Source organism: Bombyx mori, chromosome 15, assembly GCF_030269925.1.
Source record: "Bombyx mori chromosome 15, ASM3026992v2".
In the NCBI taxonomy this organism is placed as follows: Eukaryota; Metazoa; Arthropoda; class Insecta; order Lepidoptera; family Bombycidae; genus Bombyx; species Bombyx mori.
In genome coordinates this window covers 9,503,504-9,523,591 of record NC_085121.1, presented here as the reverse complement: position 1 = coordinate 9,523,591, position 20,088 = coordinate 9,503,504, and the positions used below count along the sequence as shown (strand labels likewise).

Below are 20,088 nucleotides of genomic sequence, written 5' to 3'. Positions count from 1 at the left end.
GTGGGGCAGCCGTTGTAATTATACTGAGACCTTAAAACTCATATCTCAAGGTGGGTGGCAGCATTTACGTTGTAGATGTCTATGGGCTCCGGTAACCATTTAACACCAGGTGGGTTGTGAGCTCATCCTCCCATCTATGCAATAAAAAAAAATGTTAAGTTCAAGATAAGTTTGCATTTAAACAAGTTCCGAACAACGTTGGGACTACTTGGGACCGACGGTCTACCGATCAATTTTCCTCGCTTGGTGGAAGATCTACCCGTTTGTCGATACGCCTAAAGATAGATAATTTTCTTTCGGCAAACTGCTTTAAGCATGAACATACTGACAAAAACGCTCATGGTTTCCTAACAATCGTGAATGACCGAGAAACTTGGACTGGAGAGACTGGATAGGTCATATCACAAACTAAGCTGACTTATTTCTCACTACCAGTTGTTGATTTTCATAGAAGCTTTCTTAATTATACTGTAATAATCGATGGTATTGGTCAGCAACGCTTTCTAACTAACATCACCTGACTTGACTGTTATTTTCACAGTACAATGGTTGAATTCATTACCCAATATAAAGCAATATCCAGAAATAAACATCCGACAATTAAAATACATTCAATTTATTTTGTATTTCTAAATCATTCGGGATGCTTTACCATCTATTTCTTATTATTATAATTTATTCTTTTTTCATCACCCTTTGTCGGCAAGCGAACGCGCATACGGAGCTGTACCCGATTGTGAGTGGTTGCTGTTGATGAACCCGGCGGTTCCTGATAGTATAGATGAACTTTGCACTGGTGGCGGGAGGTGCGATGGTAAAAAGGTGATGGAGGGATCATTTCGAACAACTCTTCAGAGCACTCCCAGGAACATACGCTACAAAACACAGAAATAACCGAATTCCAAACGATCTGTCAGAACGGGTTTATCGACAAAACGACGAGTCCCTTTTTACATGGAGTCAAATAGAAGTAGCTAGTATTTGGGAGTCTCGGCCCGAAAGTCGGAGCAGTACTCCACACGAGGTCGGACTTATGCTTTGTAAACCAAAGCAAGGTTTATAAAACTGTTTCATCTCACACCTCAAGGTGTGCACGATACTCGATGCAAACCTCCATCTCATGATTGTGACGTGTGTGTGTGTGTGTGTGATGCCGCATTATCACGTATTGGATACAGTAAGCAGAATGGCCGTTACGCAGTTTAACATTTACGATCATAAAAACAGGATAAAACATTTGCGGTGCTTTTTTTTTTTTTCCTACCTAAGCTGATAGCCTTGAGAGGCTATTTCAGCGTAACCGTGGCTAGTAGGTGAGCTCACGGGGCTCAAACCTGACGACGACGCTAACACGAACCCTAGCAAGAGCCGTGCTTCGCAGAATCTACCACCGGATCGGAAACGCGACCCACTGAGAAGATCCGGCGAGAAACTCAGTGGGCTGTCTCTGAGAAACGGTGCGACAGTACACATTTCCGAAGTAAGTACAGTCTAAAAGACAAATCAACCGGTGTACTTAATCATTAGCAAGCATGCGTCCTGGTTTTGTTCCTCAATTTAGATCTCAAAGTGGGCAACGGTATTTACGGTATGCTCTATCATGAACTTCGATAATAACTTATAAATAATGTAATAATTAAAATAAAGTGAAAGCTACAAATTGTTATCAATCATTGACGAATCGTAGTTAACTTGGTTTACGTGACACTAGACTCATGTTGAAAGCGGCATAACTAGATCAATACGACAGAGACGGGTAGAATAATACAAGGTATATGCGTAGTTAGTCATCAGTAGTAATCGTTATCTTGATGAATTAATGAGGTCTAATTGTTTGACTTCCGACTTTTAATACTCGGAATAAGGACAAATTTAACTGAAATACATCTATCTAGTTTTGAAATGTTAGTGTTATTTGTGCCACAATACACAGTACAATGAGACAACCGATGTAATTACCAAAACACTGATTATTTGTATACAATTGTTTATTACAGATAACTTTTAACTATAACATACATAATGCTGCTCATGGTACAAATTACAAAAGCCACAGTAAATAAGTAATTATATAATATAATATAAAGTGACCCAAATTTTATTTATCATTTGGAATCATAGGTATTTTAAACATTTGTTATTGTCTGCTTTGATTACTTCGAATCATTTTGATTGTCTTTATATTTATTTACAGTACATAATTGAAATAACAAAGGGCAATGAGGTACGGTAGGCAGCGGCTTGGCTCTGCTCCTGGCATTGCTGAAGTCCATGGGCGACGGTAACTACTCACCATCAGGTGGGCCGTATGCCCGTTTGCCTACAAAGGCAATAAAAAAAAAAAAAAGGTAATGCTATTCTGGGTTGAAACAAGTCATTGAAAAAACTTATATATAAAATAGATAAACTTATTTTATTTATATAAATGTAACAAAATTTTAGTTGCCATAAACAGCTGTAGAACTTACAAATAAGCATAAAAAAGCTTCTTAAATTATTATTATACATTAATAAAAATTGTGCAAATTTGCAAGGTTTAATAGAAAAATATGTGGTGGGATAAAATTTGATTAAAAATTGAGTTACGTATTCAAAATGCAGCAGTAACAAATTATGAAAACTTTCACTTTAATACTATTAAATCTAGAACGCTACATTATTATAATCTAACACACATTCCCTTACCATAGTGGACTGTTGATATAAAAATATTTTGTACTTCTGAAAATTTTATCATTATTAACGAAGTATCTGAACAACTGTTATTAAAATTATAATGGCAATCATCTAAAATCACCTTTACATATTTTGTGATAGGTTTACTGTATGTATCTTTTGGGTCTGTATGATACAGTACGATACAGGCCCAAAAGCAGCAATTTGAAATTGAAATGAAATCTACAATGTTAATGAACTGCTAATAGGTTTACTCCATCTTATGGATATAATGTTTATTTCAATTGACATAAAAAAGAATAGAGGGAAGTCAGTTCAGTCTAATCTATGGGAAGTCAGTTCAGTCTAAACTACTGTTGCTCAACATACATAGTAGACTATAAAGTTGAATTGACAATTTTGATCATCTTAAATAATAATACATTCCATTCAATATACTGTTATTTGTTTTTTTATTGCTTAGGTGGTTGGACGAGCTCACAGCCCACCTGGTGTTAACTGGTTACCGGAGCCCATAAAAATTGTACTAAGTAATGTAGCTAGTAATATTTGTACTAAGTTCTATGATAAAATGCAATATACTCAATTTAAACTATATTAGATAATATAGACATTAAGTACACATATTTTATGTCTTATGCCATACAAACAACAATAATAGAATGGAAAATCATAAAAATTCATAAAAATTCAATTAAACAACCAAAGGAATGTTAGAAGTAACAAAATACAAAACTAAAACTATTATTTTTTATATTTATCAGCCGTGATATGTTTACATTTTTCTTTCTCTTATTTTCTACACATAATTCACTGATAGTCAGTCTTTTGTTCACTGAATAATGAACACTTGTTGAATTTAATTGTTGGGTTCTGTTTAACCGTGTCACATTTTTGTGGTAGCTTCTAGTGAGCGCAGCAATGGTGCGCGGGCCATATACTAGAAACGGTCTTTAGAGGCATGCAAGTCTGGGTTGGTCAAGTACTGTAGCTCTTGAAGTTCCTGGAACTTTTCATGATCACGGATATGTGCATAATTAGCTGATAAGCACATCAAATAATGCACTAAACTCAATATGACTAAGATACATGACACCATTGCAAGGATAAACATAAATTCTGCTTTTTCAACGTAATCTTTGCAAAAAAGTTTTATTTTGTGTGGTTCGCATATTTTCATGTCTTCTTGCTTCACCGTTGAAGGAAACATGAAGTCGAATTGAGTGAAATCTATACAAGTTGATGATACAATATTTTCTGGTTTTGAACATAATTTCCAGAATATTGTGAACAAAAATGTTGTTATTACTAGAAATCCTAGCAACACTATCCAAACAAAGGTCAAAATATATGTTATGATCATAAAAACGGCACACGATATTCTCCCACCGACCCGAGCTCTCCACGCCCGATAAACTTTCTGGCGAGTTGCACCTGTAGTCAAACAGCCTAGACAAAGTAACATAAATCCTAGTGCTGCCATGCATGCACTTCCCACAATGAATATCATCTGCAGGGCTTCAATCCAAATCAATCGAAAGTGGAATACTTCGTCGAACATAAGGATGGAGAGTGCAGATCCACGGTACATGGTCCCACAAAACACACCCACGCCTAGACAACACATTATTGTAGCGATAAGGGTTGCATGTGGCACCCGTGTTAGACAAGCTTGACACGCGTCCCCCATTATTTTGTTAATTCTTATTTACTTTTAGAATCAAAACTTTTGGTCCGAAGATACACAATTAAACACTGAACAAAAAACTATTTAATGTTTTTGAGTTCACTGATGTCAAGATTCAAGATTCTTATTGTCTATGGTCAAGATGACGAAGGCGAACAAACCAACGACCGAACAAAAGTTGAGTGTACACATATTAACAGAACAAAATAAATAAAAATTGCTGAAATTTTCTGGCAATATGAGAATTATTTTATTTTTCATAATTAGTGTAATAACGACGGCTTATTAACTGTTTAGCATCTGTAAAAATAGACTAATTAGGGAAATGAATCAAGCCGCAGTTTTTCCCATGTAGCTTGTCGGGATCTTCTAAAAAGTCCATTGAAAATGTGTCAATAAATAACCGTCATTTCACTGAGAATATTTAATGATACCTCATCTCGTTTCATTTAATTTAATATATTCTATAAATTCTGATCTATTTTATTTAGTCTTTAAATCGCAATCGCATCGCATCGCATCTTTTTATTGAAAACCACATCATAATTATCATTTTTGTTTCTCAGATCTACTCGGCTTTTATAAAAATTACCTATAAGCAGAGTATGTTCTATTTACTTGTCTAATTATAGAAGATAACTATTTTGATATTCAGTGTTTCTTTTTCAAGGTTTAAATGTAAGGTAAGGTTTAAATATAAGCCCTTATTAATCACTAGCATCTATAAGCTGCACAAGCTGGGAAAATCAAACCAAATCGCTTGATGTGGCTTCTTGGATTTTTAATACGTTCATTCACCCTCATCATTTTTTCCAAGACCGACAATGTTACTTTACCTTACCTAATTAATTTCATATTATTCCGTTCTGATTTTGAATTTGTTTTAATGTCCAAAGATCATTCACATCGCATACAAAAGTCATGACTTCGACTTATGTTATAAAATATTTGGCAGTATGGGCTGCATTTTCTGTGTCTAAATAATGGACGAACAAAGCGAAGAATTGTATAATGAAATTTGTGATGTGTGACATGCAGTGCTGCCAACTCTACCAACTTTTAGTGTCGTAATCAAACCTACCACTTTGTAGCAAAAATCTACCAACTTTTGAAGTTTTCAAAAAGTTCAAATCAAACCTCCATGAAAATAATAATGAAACATTTTTTTTATTATTGAAGTGAAACTTCCTTATCGGCGTTGGAAAAAAATTTACCGTCACGTTTTTCGGTTACGCGTCACATTTTTCCGTTACGCGCCATCTTTTTTGTATTCATGTCTATGATAATAAAATCCTTTTGTTTAAACTTTATCTAATTTAACTTTATTTAACCAATTTCTAGAAAGTTGCATGTAGATCATTTTTCGAAAAATAAGGCCATAAATAAGTTTCACTTCTTACGTGTGTACACTAGTACACGCACACATTTTTTATTATTCTTTTCAATTATCACTATTTTCTATTAATATTTTGAATATTAGTGGCCTGTAATTCTGTTTTATCATTGGATTTCTAATAAAAATAGTTCAAATATGTCTTATCCAATCGAAAAGTAAATTAAGGATGCCAGATTCTTATTGGAGGGTCTCTAAAAGACTTGAAAAGTATGGGTGGTAGATCTACCAACTTTTCATAGTAGGGTTTGTTGGAAACTTCCAGCTTGTAGAAACCTATCTCCCACCTTGACGAATTTCGAGTTGGCAACGCTGGTCATGTGTGTGACACATCATGTGTCAGACGTGTCAGTGTCGTCACGATTTGATCACGTCAAATGCTGCCCTTCGAAAAGGTTCACAATCTACCTAACTTAAACAGTATAAATATTTATTATCGTTGATACGATAATATAAAACTTTAAGAAAACATTTTACGTGATTATGAATAATTTAATATAAATGACCACTGAAATTATTTGAAATCCTATTTAAAAAAATACATTACCAATATGGAAACATTATACCATCAGACAAATCAATTGCTACAAGAAACTACAGATCTTTTTAATAAATTAGAGAGAGATCCAGCCAATCACCAACAAATAGAAAATGCAATTCAATCAAAGATAAACACAGTCAATGCGTAAGTAACATTAATTTGCTTGTATTTTATTCTTATCTGAAATGTACTGTAAACTGCTAATAGTAAAACTTATGATCATTAAATTCTCTGTTTCATATTTAATAATTTACAAGCTAACTGGCTTGGGAACCACTTAACGTAATGGCATTTCTGCTTAACTGTAAAATTTATAAGATAATTTAAATCGTACATTAAAAATATACATATTTACATCAATTTGTACATATTTTATAATGATATTATTATTTTACTATTAGACAAACTAGATTTAAATGTTAATAAAATACATATAATAAGATCAAACCAAACTTAAATTTTATTTGTATTCTCCAGGAACTGTGAAAAACTAGATATTTATGTTTTTAAAACACCAATAAATCAAAGGTCTATGGCTAAAATGAGAGTGGACCAGCTGAAGTATGATAACAAACACATACAGGTAAAAAAAAGTACTGTGTGTATATTAGCCAATGTGTATGTATGTAGCTTGGGCTGACAATGTGATTGTTCACAGACTTCTGACAATTGACAGAGACAGATTTTTGCTAAAACAAGAAAACATATCACTCCACAGGCTTCTCTTATAAATGCCCAAAACAAAAGACAAAAACGGGAACAAGAATTAGCTGAAAGGGAACAACTTTTGAACCGGCGTTTTGGACATGATCACACAGAAATAAATGTAGACTACTTAGCTCAAGAGCAAGCGTCTTTGCAGAATTCACATAGACATGTCGATGATATGTTGCATACAGGTACGATCAATTGGAATTTGTAATTTTGACTTATCACAACTAATTGTAGTTGGAGTTCCATAAGAACTATATTTTCACTTGTAGTTTATTCTTTTTTAAAGTCAAATAATGTAAATTTTATTTAAAATAGTAAGTTTAGCTTTGATTTCATAATTTTAATTTATCTCGATTCGCAATGTTTTCATATATCTGGGTAAGCAGCTTATGGCCATGGCTCATCGCTATCAAATTTAAGCAGATACATATAGCTGGCAGAACAATGACCATGTCAACTAGAAATCAGTCAAACACTTTCAAGTGCAATAGAAAATTGTTATTCTAAATTTGTAAATTTCTAAGGCAAATTTATGTTGCACCAAATTTATGTTGCACCAAATTTATGTTGTTTTAGAAGTTGTCGTGGCCTAGAGGATAAGACGTCCGGTGCATTCGTATGTAGCGATGCACCGGTGTTCGAATCCCGCAGGCGGGTACCAATTTTTCTAATGAAATACGTACTCAACAAATTTTAATGTTCACGATTGACTTCCACGGTGAAGGAATAACATCGTGTAATAAAAATCAAACCCGCCAAATTATAATTTGCGTAATCACTGATGGTAGGACCTCTTGGGAGTCCGTACGGGTAGGTACCACCACCCCGCCTATTTCCGCCGTGAATCAGTAATGCGTTTCGGTTCGAAGGGTGCGGCAGCCGTTGTAACTATACTGAGACCTTAGAACTTATATCTCGAGGTGGGTGGCGCATTTACGTTGTAGATGTCTATGGACTCCAGTAACCACTTAACACTAGGTGGGCTGTGAGCTCATCCACCAATCTAAGCAATAAATAAAAATAAAAAAAGCCAACTAACCATCTTTATGTCTTTGTCGGTACTGATTTCAATAAATCTTGTGTGTATGATCTAGAACTGATAGATAATGTAGGGTCAACCTGGTAATGCTTTTGTTAATTTAAGTACATATATATTAATAAATAATTTTGTACCTATTCTATATAACCATAACTTTCACAATGCTGATTATGACAATTAATTAATATTCTTTGCGCATGGGTGTAGTTGTTTGAAAATATCAACTATAGAGATGAGGTAATTAATGCTATGCTCAGGGAATGCACTGGGGGCTCTAAAATGTATGAACAAGACCATCAGAGTTTTATAAATTGACACAGAATCGGTATCCCATAGATGATATATCTTTATCACATTTATAAATGAAAATAAATAACAGTTTAACAAAACTAACAAAATATGCTTTTATAGAAAATCCAACTAAAAATAGGAATTAAATTTTAATAAATTTGAATTAAAAATAGTGTAAGAAAAAATGATTTTATTGTAAAAAAGCGTGGGATGTTTTTCAGGATATTATCAAAATAACCCTTTACTCATATCTGTTCATAAAATGTTTATAACTACTGATACCATGCACCCCACGCTTTTTATACAATAAAAACATATATTCTTACACTACTCAAATTTACTAAAATTTATTTTCTATTTTTTAGTTGGATTTGATTTTTAGTTTTTTTTTTTAAAGGCTTAGACAAAGAAATTTATGAAGCCTGAATTTTTTTATTTAAAAACAAACTTATTTGAGCTGGGTTTGTAATTAAATAGTTATTTTGAATTCGTAAGCTGATGATATACCAGAAACCAAAATTTTGTTTAAAAATAAAAATAAAGTCTTCTTTCTTCTCAAATTAAATTAAAGAACCTGATTAGTAACCCTTGCCCCTCCAACGTTCTAATAACAAGCGCGACTTAGACTATGACCCCTGATGACGTCATGTATTTTGCAAGTTGAACACGGAGTGTCGCTGCGTTCACTTGTATAGTGTGAAAACATTTTATGCAATCTTAATAAAATATTCAGATTAAATGCACAACGTATACAAAATTACAAAGTGAATAATAATAATAAAACTAATAAATTTTATTCGCGTTCGGAATACTCAAGAATAAAATTCGTTTGAAATTATCAGTTTACAAATACAGTGTAAATTATATTCTAGGTAGGTACTTACCACATTTTGGTTTTGGGTCTGTTGACGTTAGTGTAGAAAGACGTATATTTCCGTCACTTCGATTGTAAAACAAGACTAACCCGTCCGACCTAGTGAACACGCATGATCACCTCAAGGCAACAAATAAACAAGATAATTAATAACCGGTAAATGTACTACCAAGTAACCTAGATTAGATACACTGAAGTCTACGCCATGAGTTGTCTAATTCACTTGAACTCCGAGCAGGGATAATTATTACTGTTAATTAAACCGCGTTAATGCGACTGGTCCCATTGTTTCTGATGCCGATACTCATTTAAACATAACAAACAAGTATATTTATAAAATAACGTAGTCACAAAATATACATTTTTTTCGGTTACAATTTATTGTGTTGATTATTTTGGCCTTGACTTCTTCCTGCGCATGGGAAGTTAACGATAATAACAATTTAAAACATTTACACTGGATGATTATTCATTAATTTAGAAAAATTAAATAAATGAAATTGAGATAATAGCTAATAAAAATACGGTGGACCATGGAAAACGAAGGATTTTGTTGTGCCGCGCATGCCGGTTATTACTGAAACGATGATGACAAAAAGACTCGGTTCTAAAATAATAATAAAAAAACGGGATTCGGGGTTCGGTCCTTTGTTTAGTACGCAATGGAACACTACTCGGAATTTATGGTCAACGTATAATGGTGTTCGTTAAAATCTTTTACTACCTTATTTAAATATTGATTGCACTATTTATTTTTTATTTTACAAACTTATAATGTGAACCAGTAGGCGATAGTGAAACGGTGTCAATTGTACAGTTATAAAGGTACAAACTGAGGCACACGACTGCTTCATAGAAATGAGCAGCAGAGAGGCACCTACCAGTCCGGACTTACTACATATAATATTAAATTACAATTAAATAATTGTCGCCAAAAAATATACGCACACCGCGGACATTTACAACACCGCAAGGTTGAAGCGGTGCAAAAACGACTTCTTTATATCTGTTCATTGAATTCCGAGTTTTTATCTTTATTGAATAACTTACTTTGAACTTCTATGTGTATAGAAAAGATCCGGTAAAGTGACGTCTACCTAGTTATAAAAGAATTTGAACCAGAAAACCAAGTTGCATGCTTTTTTATTTATTGCTTAGTTGGGTGGACGAGCTCACCGCCCACCTGGTGTTAAGTGGTTACTGGAGCCTATGGACATTTACAACGTAAATGCGCCATGAGATATAAGTTCTAAGGTCTCAAGTATAGTTACAACGGCTGCCCCACCCTTCAAATCGAAACGCATTACTGCTTCACAGCAGAAATAGGCAGGGTGGTGGTACCTACCCGCGCGGACTCACAAGAGGTCCTACCACCAGTAATTACGCAAATTAAATTATAATTTTGCGGGTTTGATTTTTATTACACGATATTATTCCTTCACCATGGAAGTCGATCGTGAACATTTGTTTATGTAAAAACCAATAATATTTTTATCCAACTTGTCTCTTACAATACCCAATTGGTTTTTCATCACTACGCCTATGAACTCTTAATATCATAAAATGTGGTTTAAGTCCAGCTATTAATTATGATCTAGTTTAGAAATTGAATATTGTTTATGTTAGGGCAAGATATCGTTCATTGCATCTACCACCGGATTGGAAACGCGACCCACTGAGAAGATCCGGCGAGAAACTCAGTGGGCTGTGTCTGTGGGTTAGTTTACTCGCCGAGTCTTTCGTCGCAGGCGACGGGTTTGACGAGAACGATGACCGGTTCTGTTCTATTAATGACAGGCGGCGTGGCGCTAGCAAGTCCTGAGACAACATACACACACCACCACAAATATATCATGATCGTTTAAATATATATATATATATATAAAGCGAATTACTGTTCGTTAGTCTCGCTAAAACTCGAGAACGGCTGAACCGATTTGGCTAATTTTGGTCTTGAATTATTTATGAAGTCCAGAGAAGGTTTAAAAGGTAGATAAATATGAAAATGCTCGGAATTAAATAAAAATAACAATTTTGTTTTCCCTTTGATGTGTCCCCCGTCGGACGGATTCCTTTTATACAAAAGTTTAGATCTTTTATTTATTGATTGAGGCACTACGAAGTCTGCCGGGTCGGCTAGTTACTATTATTTTTGTTCTGCACGCTATGTAACATGTTTTGTAGCTTCCTTCACTTTGATTGCCGTTTCACGAAATGTAAAATTACTAAAGGAACAAGCACACGCTTAGAAATACGGCTTTATAATGAGTTACCGGAGTTGCATAAGCCCGTTATAAGAAGATTGTCAAAAAGTGTTATTCATTGATATAAATTAATACAACTGGCTTATAAAGCTCGGACAGCTCATTATAAACAAGTCTATAACTCATGATTTTGTTTGTTTTACGTTTGTGTTAAAGTAGAAATAATATTCTTCCCTTCGACTACGGGGTTACATTAGACCCTGAATAATAAAAACGATATTTTTGCATTCGGGTAAAATTGTTTTATGTTTCCATGAGTGGGAACATAAAACAATACAAGGGACCAATTATACATCCCACACTAAGCTTGGACTAATACTAAGTGTTGCGTTTGAATCTATCGGCAAGAGAACACGGAGAAAACATGTTAATTTTAAAATGCTTAAAAAAATTCGGTACCTACCCTTAAAGTAAAGTAAAGTAAAAGTAAAATTACCTTACGATTAGTAGTTTCGAGGTGTCCCAAACATAATTTATGTAATTAATACACTGCACCATCGCACTCCCTTTATGAGAACTTAATTAAATCAACTCGTGATTAATCACTTATTTTAGTTTTATAAGACTAGTGGAAGTCATTTAAAAAAGTTATTACGTTATTTTACGTGACTATTAGCGGGTAGATAGCTGTTGAGATATCAGACAAGAGATAAATTCGCCTCAAATAATTCGTTATCGTTTTTGCTGTGAAGCAATCACGCGTTCTGCTTTGAAGGCTTTCCAATACGATCGAACCTTCAATGTTATGTTTCAAAGTGGACGCTCATGTTTCTGGAGTACATTCGATTTGGCAACCCCAATTAAGGGATGTCGCTCGTCCCTTTTTTACACGACCAAATGTGTATTTGTCTGTAAGGACGTTATATTTTTTTAAATTACTATTGAAAATATTGTTGCTAATGAAACCATCCTACGATATGTAAAAAGACACCGGCTTTTCTTGTTCATGTGCATCGGTCCCTCTAACTTTTAATTCTGTTGAATATTTCTCTTTTAATATACCTCAATATGCATTTCTTCGTAAATACGTAACTAAGCAGTCTCAGTAAAATGGTAACTTTCCGAGGCTCCAATATTTTTTGACTATTTTTAACACAAGAAACTATTCACGCACTACCACACTAATTTAACAAAAACATTTTTGAAGTATTACTCGTGGCCCGGAGGCCTTTCCAGTTTCACCATGACAGGTGGGCGAGCAAAGGCTCAGCCAGGAGAGGTGGGATTTGCTAACAGCTGCCCAAGCGCCTCCGAAGGAGACCTAACAACTCAAGGGCAGGTGCTTCGCGAATGAATCTACTACCGGATCGGAATCGCGACCCGTTGAGAAGTTCCGGCGAGAAACTCAGCGGGCTGATGCATGGGTTAGGTTGCACGTCGAACTCTTTGTCGAGTTCGACGAGTACGGCTACCTAAGCCTGCTCCTAGTATTAGAGCTGAAGGCGCCTAATGCAAAGGTTATTGGATCTGATGAATCCGTAAGATGTTATAAAAGTTCGCCAATTCAGGAAACATGAAATTAAATAGCACATTTTTGTTCGCAGGTACGAATATTTTGAACACGCTTAAATATAACAGAGACACGATCAAGAGTGCCCATAGGAGGATCATCGATTTGGCCAATACCCTGGGCTTGTCTAATGCGACTATCTCACTGATAGAACGCAGAGTTTCCCAGGACAAATATATTTTGTTTGGCGGAATGATATTCACTTTGGGTGTTATCGTTCTTGTTGTTATATACTTGACGTAGCATTTTTGGCGTACTTTGAAATACTAGTGCTGTGTATTTAATGTTTATATGTAGTTTAAGAAAAAAAAGACAACTCCGAGGGTTGAAGAGACTAAAGCCGCCAACAACGGTATTAACTCTGGTATTGCGTCTTGAGCGATGATGATCACTCGTCATTCGGTGTTCATCGATATAAATATGATAATGTATCAAAAGTTAGCTTTCGAGCTTAGGGTGTACTTCGAGAAGTAAATGTTATGTAATAAGTTAAATGTGCTTTTTTGTTGGCAAATGTCTTTTTTTTATTTTTATAATGATATGTTATCATTCGAAATAATTGTGGAAATCGTTCGCGATAAGGTCGACTAGAAATAGTGGCCGTCTCAGAAACGAACCACAGATTATTCGCATGACTACAAGTGCATGCTTTAGCGATGATAATAATAATAGAATTGATTGAAACGGTATCACATGTTGTTTAGTATTTTTATACAACTAATTATTATTTTACTTTAATTTATTGTTAAACCTAAGTTGAAAGTTTTGTTAGTGAAATAACATTCCCCTGCTAATATAAGTTATGAAGCTTTTCCGGACACTCGAGGAATATATTCATCTAGTGGACATCTTGCGACATTGGTGCAATTGCCGCAACTTAAAACAATGTACGGAAGGTGAATACAATAAAGCATTCGTAATAAAACTTCTATAAACATTTATTTTATTGGATGTTGTTATGTTTGTTGTAAACATTAAGGAATGTAATTCGTTAAGTATTATTTTATTAAAATTTTACACAAAATGGCCTTTTTATTATGACCTAACTCGATCAGTGACTTGCGATTTCAAATTTAGTACCAACGGCAACTCGAAAGTGGATTGTACTAAAATACACAACCTTCCACTTTTAAAATCTTTACATAGATACAGTTTATTTGTTTAGTATTCGCCCAGTTTTTTTATGCCGCATAGTGATGGTAACTATAGGTCTTTTTCACACTGGTTTACACTGGTGGTAGGACCTCATGTGAGTCCGCACGGGTAGGTACCACCACCCTGCCTATTTCTGCCGTGAAGCAGTAATGCGTTTCGGTTTGAAGGGTGGGGCAGCCGTTGTAACTATACTGAGACTTTAGAACATCAAGGTGGGTGGCGCATTTACGTTATAGATGTCTACGGGCTCCAGTAACATTTACACGACGGGGGCTGTGAGCTCGTTCACCCATCTAAGCAATCATTTTTTTTTATAGTAAGTCAAGTAAACATAAATAACAATATTTTTTTTTAATTAAGATACAATTTTTAAATGATTCTTTTCGTAAACAATCGCCTTTTTTGACTAATCATGCCCACCTTCGGGTTCCCCCCATTCTAAATTGAACTTTAGCGGTTTACAAAAAGTTGACAGCTAAATGTGTGTATTTTATTTGGAGTATTTTTCTATCTACCTGTAGATACAAAAGTAGTGATATTGTGTTTCATAGGTATTCAGTCACTCCGATGATTAATGAGTAGACGCCGCTAAAAATGTAATATTTGTATTTTGATAAAACAATCATAGTAGGTACCAATAATTATGTGGAAAAAAAAACACATATACATATTCTCATTTTTTTTTTTTTAATTAGCCAAAATTCACACGCACATTTATTTTGTAGAATAATACTATATAATTAACTTTAAACAAGTTTGCATGTAGGTACGTACATAAACAAAACAGTAGTAAACCGTTTTTTCATGCAGCATATTTTATAACGTATAGTAAGCCGAGTAGTTTGAGCATAAACGCGACCTTCGAATTCAATAAACACTCATTTAAATCAAAATTTATTGTCTCTTATCCGGGTCACAGCATGGTAGCCCGGGTTTCACGTGAGCACATTCAAAGGCCACATCCTCCGGCTTCATTGGGGCGCAAGGTCCCGTTTCTTCGGGCGGCGGGTTCGTACACGCCTGCACCGGCGGCGCGGGCTCCCTCGGGAGGGCGGCGACGCGACCGGCCGCGGGCGATATCTGTGGCACGTCTTGACGTAACCTCTTAACACGTTCATACGCGTCGCTTGGAAGTTTCATAAAATCTGGCGTCTTTGTAAAAGAAAAAAGAAAAAACAATATCAACTATAAAGCTATGTATGTATGATGCCACTATTATAATCTACTTTTTTTTTATTGACCTTGTAGGCAGACGACCATATGGGCCGTATGATGGGGAGTGGTTACCGTCGCCCAAGGACTTCAGTAATGCCAGGGGCAGAGCCAAAACGCTGCCTACCGTTAAGTACTCTCCACAAGTCTCGTTTGAAGAACGGAATGCCTTAATGGTCAGGAAACACCGTGGAGGGGAGCTCATTCCATAGCCGGATGGTACATGGAAAACACGATTTCTGGAAACGCCCTATGGATGAACGCAGTGGCTCCAGGTAGTATGGATGAACTCTACTCCGGTGACGAGCGGTACGATGGTAAAAACGAGATGACGGTATCATCCCAAACAATTCCTCAGAGCACACCCATGAAATGAAATTTCTTGCACTAAATGAAATTACCAACTAATAGGTACCAGCAATTTTACCACAGTTAAAATTATTCCTGTGCTAATCGCTTTGTCCTTTAAGCCTTATCCAAATTGAGAACACACTGAATGCCATTTACGAACTTACCTACTTTCCTTTTGAGTATTATAGAATAGAATAGTTAACGTCTAACCTCTTTACAATCCACTCCATAAGTGCCCAAATAACCAGGAACCTGTCTGTTAAACTTTTCATCAAGGGGAGCGCCTGCAGTTTGAGCACTTGGAACTATATCATAAGGACATTCGTCACGGGCACGACGTTCCGCTCTTTCAGCCGCATCCTATGAACAGATAATACTATACTGAGACCTTAGAACTCATATCTCAAGGTGAGTGGCGGCATTTACGTTGTAGATGTCTGCGGGCTCAGGTAACCACTTAGCAATTATATCACAATAAATCGCAATTTCATACTTTAACCCCTAATACCTACGTACGTCAAACTTCATGAGGACGCAACTAGAGTGGGTAAAAATATCAAAAAAAAAAAAAAACACAATATCAGCACAGTCAGTTGCTGTATGGCTGTAACCTGCCTAAGTTCTATACTCCGGTGAATAATTGAATTAAGTTAATAATAAATAAACTAGATGGCGTTACTAGTTTCATAAACTACATTCGCTATAGGTGGCGACTTCACATAGCTTAAATCGTGTTTTTTTACCTATCTACCCTTTTATTAAATAGAGATATAATATATGTTTTTTCTAACGAATGATTAATCTTTTATAAAGCGTGTCAAAATATAAAATTTTTTTTACAGTATTTTATTCAGTTTTCATGAGTCGTAAACATAATTAAAACTAGTTTCACGGCTTATTCATTATTTATTACGGCTTATTGTTTATTATTCTCACGATTATCATTTTCGTTGTACTAAATATCAGTGTCACAGGATTCCACTGATGCATGACCACGAGCACTCTGTCAAGAGTGTACAACTAGGAAGAAGAAGAAGTTAATGCCGACAAATTTCTTGGTCGCGTACCGTAACCGTAAAAGTATTATGGTATTCATTAAATTTATTATTATAAATTACATTGAAAACTCTTTATCGGAACAAATAGTAGGTACAGGAGCGAACTTAATTAATGCTACAGAATATTGCCAGTGTTGATAAACTCTTTCAGGTTGAGCCTCGTAAGCCGACTTACCAACCATAGCGTAGCTGGAATAGCCCATTAAGCTACTAGTGAAAAGATTAAAAAAAGAAACAGAGCATTGTTTACTTGCACACAAATAGATACTAACAACTATTACTACTACTTACTATTTGTGATTTACCATGACTACTCGAGAAATCTAAGGTAATATTGCAACTACCCACATAATTATTTGTATCTATACTAATATATAATATTATAAAGAGGAAAGCTTTGTTTGATTGTTTGTATTGAATAGGCTCTCAAACTACTGAACCGATTTAAAAAAATCTTTCACTGTTTGGAAGCTACGCTATTCCCGAGTGACATAGGCTATAATCTTTTTTGAAAAATTAGGGATCCCTACTAAAACACCAATAATGTAACCCAAGGTGTAAAACAATTACTTAAAATATTCTTTACATCACGTGCCCTGCGAAAACTATTGATGATAAAATAAAATAATGTACTAGGACTTTGTAGGACACGTTATTATTTGCAAAAAGTGTTGCGACAGCATGTCTAACTATGCCACAATAAGTGTTATTTTATTTAAAAAAATAAAACAACGTCAAATATCGTTGAAATTTTTGTTAGAGACCCGAGCGGAGCCGGAGCGCGCCGCTTGTTCATTATAAAGGGAGTCGACATAATATATCTACTAACCGGGTCCTTAAATCTGTCGCAGAAGTCAGCTTGTTCGTTGAAATGCGGCTGTTGTCCTGGCGGATACGTCACGTGCTTGGCTTGTGCCCGGTGCTCGTCCGGAGCCGGCCCACTGAAGCACACCACCTTCTGGTGCTCGGTTGTGGCTTCCCCGGACTTGAGGATGCCCTTCAGCGGCGCGATCTCTTCACACGTTGGCTTACTTGAATCAGACGTTTAATAAAGTAAATATATGAAGGAAGATACACCGTGAGCTTCTACGTAACTGTAGAGAGTACAATAAGAGACCAAATAAATATCTATAAGGATACTACAACCAAGTCAATAAATCAAACCAATATTATAACAAAAAAAATCCGATAAAGAAAAGTGATAGAAGATTGCCAGACTTAAACATATTGAGAACCTTTAAAATATTTAAAGTTGACAGTGTTTTTATATATATATTCTATGGTTACCATGACGAAGGGTCACTTGGTCTTTTCAGTGCAGCCACGACGCGTGCTATTAAAAATAGAAATTCATCGCTAATCTCAGCTTAGAGGCCCGTGAGCTCACTTGCTCTTTCGGTTACGTTGGAATAGCCCTCTAAAAGAACCAACTTAGGTAGGAAAAAAATAGAAATAAAAATATCGTTAATAGTGTACCAACTGTGAAGCAGTCGTAAAATCGCAATACATTAAGTTCGCTCGTATAAAATTCCTAACAGCACTCATAGGCACCAAGATCAATGCTGTCACGGCCTTTGAGATAAGTTCAGCTTGGCAGTTGCGTTGTATAATTTAGAATAAACATTATACAATACATAATCTCTACATCATACAGGCTCACTGTACATTTTATCTTTTTTAACGAATGTATACTCTATAGTTCTAGTGTATGCATTTCTTTTTTGAAGTGGAACTTCTTTAGGTGCGTTGAGAATTAAATTTAACTCGTGACAGTTTCGTTACGGCTAGAGAGAAAAGATACAATTTAGGAAGAGCTAGACTGAGAAAATAGACAGAGCGTCTTGCGAACCACTTGACTGTGGCAAAAGGGAAAGGACAAAGCGAGATAGGTCGTTTCTCTTATACACAGTATTCCCTATTACAATTTTTTATTTGAGGATGAAAAATGAAGAAAACCACAATACTACACACTGCTAAAGAAGTTTAACTTCTTTCACGTACACCAAATTGCAAGCGCACCCTTTGGAACGAAGCTCCTTATGGAACGATGCGAAGGGGTACCCTAACCGGGAAAAAACGTCCGTAACATAAGATTTTTTCTATTTAGTTTGTTATCAACAGATGTCGCTGCAAGTAAATTCAACAATTCCTGAATTGCGGTGATGAGATGTTACACAGTTGATAGACGTTCTCGTATTCTCTTGTTAAATCATACTTACCTGGCGTAGGGGATTATTTTTATTTTTATCAATAAAAAAATCGTGATAAAAAATGTATACCAGAATAATTATTTTCTTTATACCTCGAATAGAACTTAAAATTAATATTATTATAATAAGGAACTTCGTCCCTATCCGGCGTCCCACGACACCACACATCTTTGTTTTATTTTTTTATTTTTGTATCGCATACCTCTGTCGTGTAATGCGTAAGGAATCGTCATAGGGGATGCGATCGGTTGTGGTGGGCGGCGTCGGCGGTCTCGGCGGTGTCGCGCTGCCCTCCACGACATTGAGCGCCGACAGACACTGCTCCATCGGACTCGGCTCCGCAACAGCCGCTTGTCCAATTTTGGTGAGTTGAGCGCGAGTTTCAGCAGCCTGCTCTTCACGTATCGCCGCCTTTATATAAAATATACAATATACAAATTTAATATAAATGTCGGAATAGTTTAGTTTAATCTCTGTATTTACTATGTCATTGTCAGGGGGTTGTCAAAAAAAGTGTCAGAGGTAAGACGCTCCGTTGTTAAGACGAGAAATAAAATTAATTGTGTAACACTTGAGGAAGTATTGCTTTATTCTACTACGCCATCCCGCATATATATAGTTTTAGATATGTCCGATTAAAGACCTCTGGTCCTAAGCTGCAATTTGTTTTAAATATCTTTAGACTGGAATGTTGAATTTAGAGTATATCAGAGCAAGTGTGAAAGTAGCCCCGATAGTTCACAAATTAAAGACCGGACGGTAGCGTGGTATGGACATGTGATGCATAAAGAGAAGATGCTTGTGACTAGGAGATGTATGGAAATGGTAGTGCAAGATAAAGGAGGAAGAGGTCGGCCGAAGAAGACATGGATGGAGTGTGTGAATAACGATATGAAGAGAGAGGAGTAAGTGTTGAGATGACGGCTGATAGAAAAGAATGGAATAGAAAAATTCGCTGTACCGACCCCACCTAGTGGGATAAGGTGGAGAAAAAGACGAAAACTGAAATGTTGAATTTAACCTAATTTTAGAACATTGCTTTTCTTTGTTTTTTCGTCTTCCACTACGTCGTTTACCCGATAGGATCATTTTTTTAGAGCTGCTATCAGTAGT

General features: G+C 35.6%; 4 protein-coding genes across 7 annotated transcripts in view; 1 reads left to right on the top strand and 3 right to left on the bottom strand.

Annotated features, from left to right (window-relative positions):
* LOC101743125 (multiple C2 and transmembrane domain-containing protein) overlaps positions 1 to 12,038 on the bottom strand; it is a 49,832-nt gene extending 37,794 nt beyond the window's left edge. Inside the window, exon 1 of one of the 2 annotated variants that reach the window (XM_038015796.2) lies at positions 11,916 to 12,038. In XM_038015796.2, the coding sequence (XP_037871724.1) occupies positions 11,916 to 11,977 (62 nt within the window). In that variant the 5' untranslated portion in view covers positions 11,978 to 12,038. Of the gene's footprint in view, positions 1 to 9,225; positions 10,149 to 11,915 lie in introns of those variants that run through there. The other variant, XM_012692474.4, reaches the window with a different exon arrangement.
* LOC101743228 (neuronal membrane glycoprotein M6-b) lies at positions 1,971 to 6,095 on the bottom strand. The gene has a single exon (XM_004928420.3). The coding sequence runs from the start codon at positions 4,364 to 4,366 to the stop codon at positions 3,617 to 3,619; it is 750 nt and encodes a 249-aa protein (XP_004928477.1). The 5' UTR covers positions 4,367 to 6,095; the 3' UTR covers positions 1,971 to 3,616.
* LOC732950 (golgi SNAP receptor complex member 2) lies at positions 6,049 to 14,013 on the top strand. Of its 2 annotated transcripts, NM_001046948.1 has the most exon segments (5): positions 6,104 to 6,441; positions 6,775 to 6,880; positions 7,016 to 7,196; positions 13,024 to 13,196; positions 13,199 to 13,612. In NM_001046948.1, coding segments are annotated over 5 exon segments (669 nt in total). In that variant the 5' UTR covers positions 6,104 to 6,307; the 3' UTR covers positions 13,274 to 13,612.
* A 797-nt stretch (positions 14,014 to 14,810) lies between these two features.
* LOC101743940 (EF-hand domain-containing protein 1) overlaps positions 14,811 to 20,088 on the bottom strand; it is a 53,150-nt gene continuing 47,872 nt past the window's right edge. For both annotated transcript variants that reach the window (XM_062672578.1, XM_004928425.5), the window contains exons 13-16: positions 19,178 to 19,386; positions 17,595 to 17,796; positions 15,918 to 16,067; positions 14,811 to 15,296 (exon numbers count right to left, since the gene is read on the bottom strand). In XM_062672578.1, the coding sequence (XP_062528562.1) occupies positions 15,039 to 15,296; positions 15,918 to 16,067; positions 17,595 to 17,796; positions 19,178 to 19,386 (819 nt within the window). In that variant the 3' untranslated portion in view covers positions 14,811 to 15,038. The remainder of the gene's footprint in view (positions 15,297 to 15,917; positions 16,068 to 17,594; positions 17,797 to 19,177; positions 19,387 to 20,088) is intronic.

What these genes read in the sequence shown, in the direction of transcription:
- LOC732950 (XM_012692309.4), top strand. Translation starts at nt 6,308, where the DNA reads ATGGAAACATTATACCATCAGACAAATCAATTGCTACAAGAAACTACA. An exon ending in ATGATAACAAACACATACAG is followed by an intron (nt 6,881 to 7,015) that starts GTAAAAAAAAGT and finishes ATCACTCCACAG; the next exon opens with GCTTCTCTTATAAATGCCCA. An exon ending in CGATGATATGTTGCATACAG is followed by an intron (nt 7,197 to 13,023) that starts GTACGATCAATT and finishes TTTTGTTCGCAG; the next exon opens with GTACGAATATTTTGAACACG.
- LOC101743228 (XM_004928420.3), bottom strand. Translation starts at nt 4,366, where the DNA reads ATGGGGGACGCGTGTCAAGCTTGTCTAACACGGGTGCCACATGCAACC.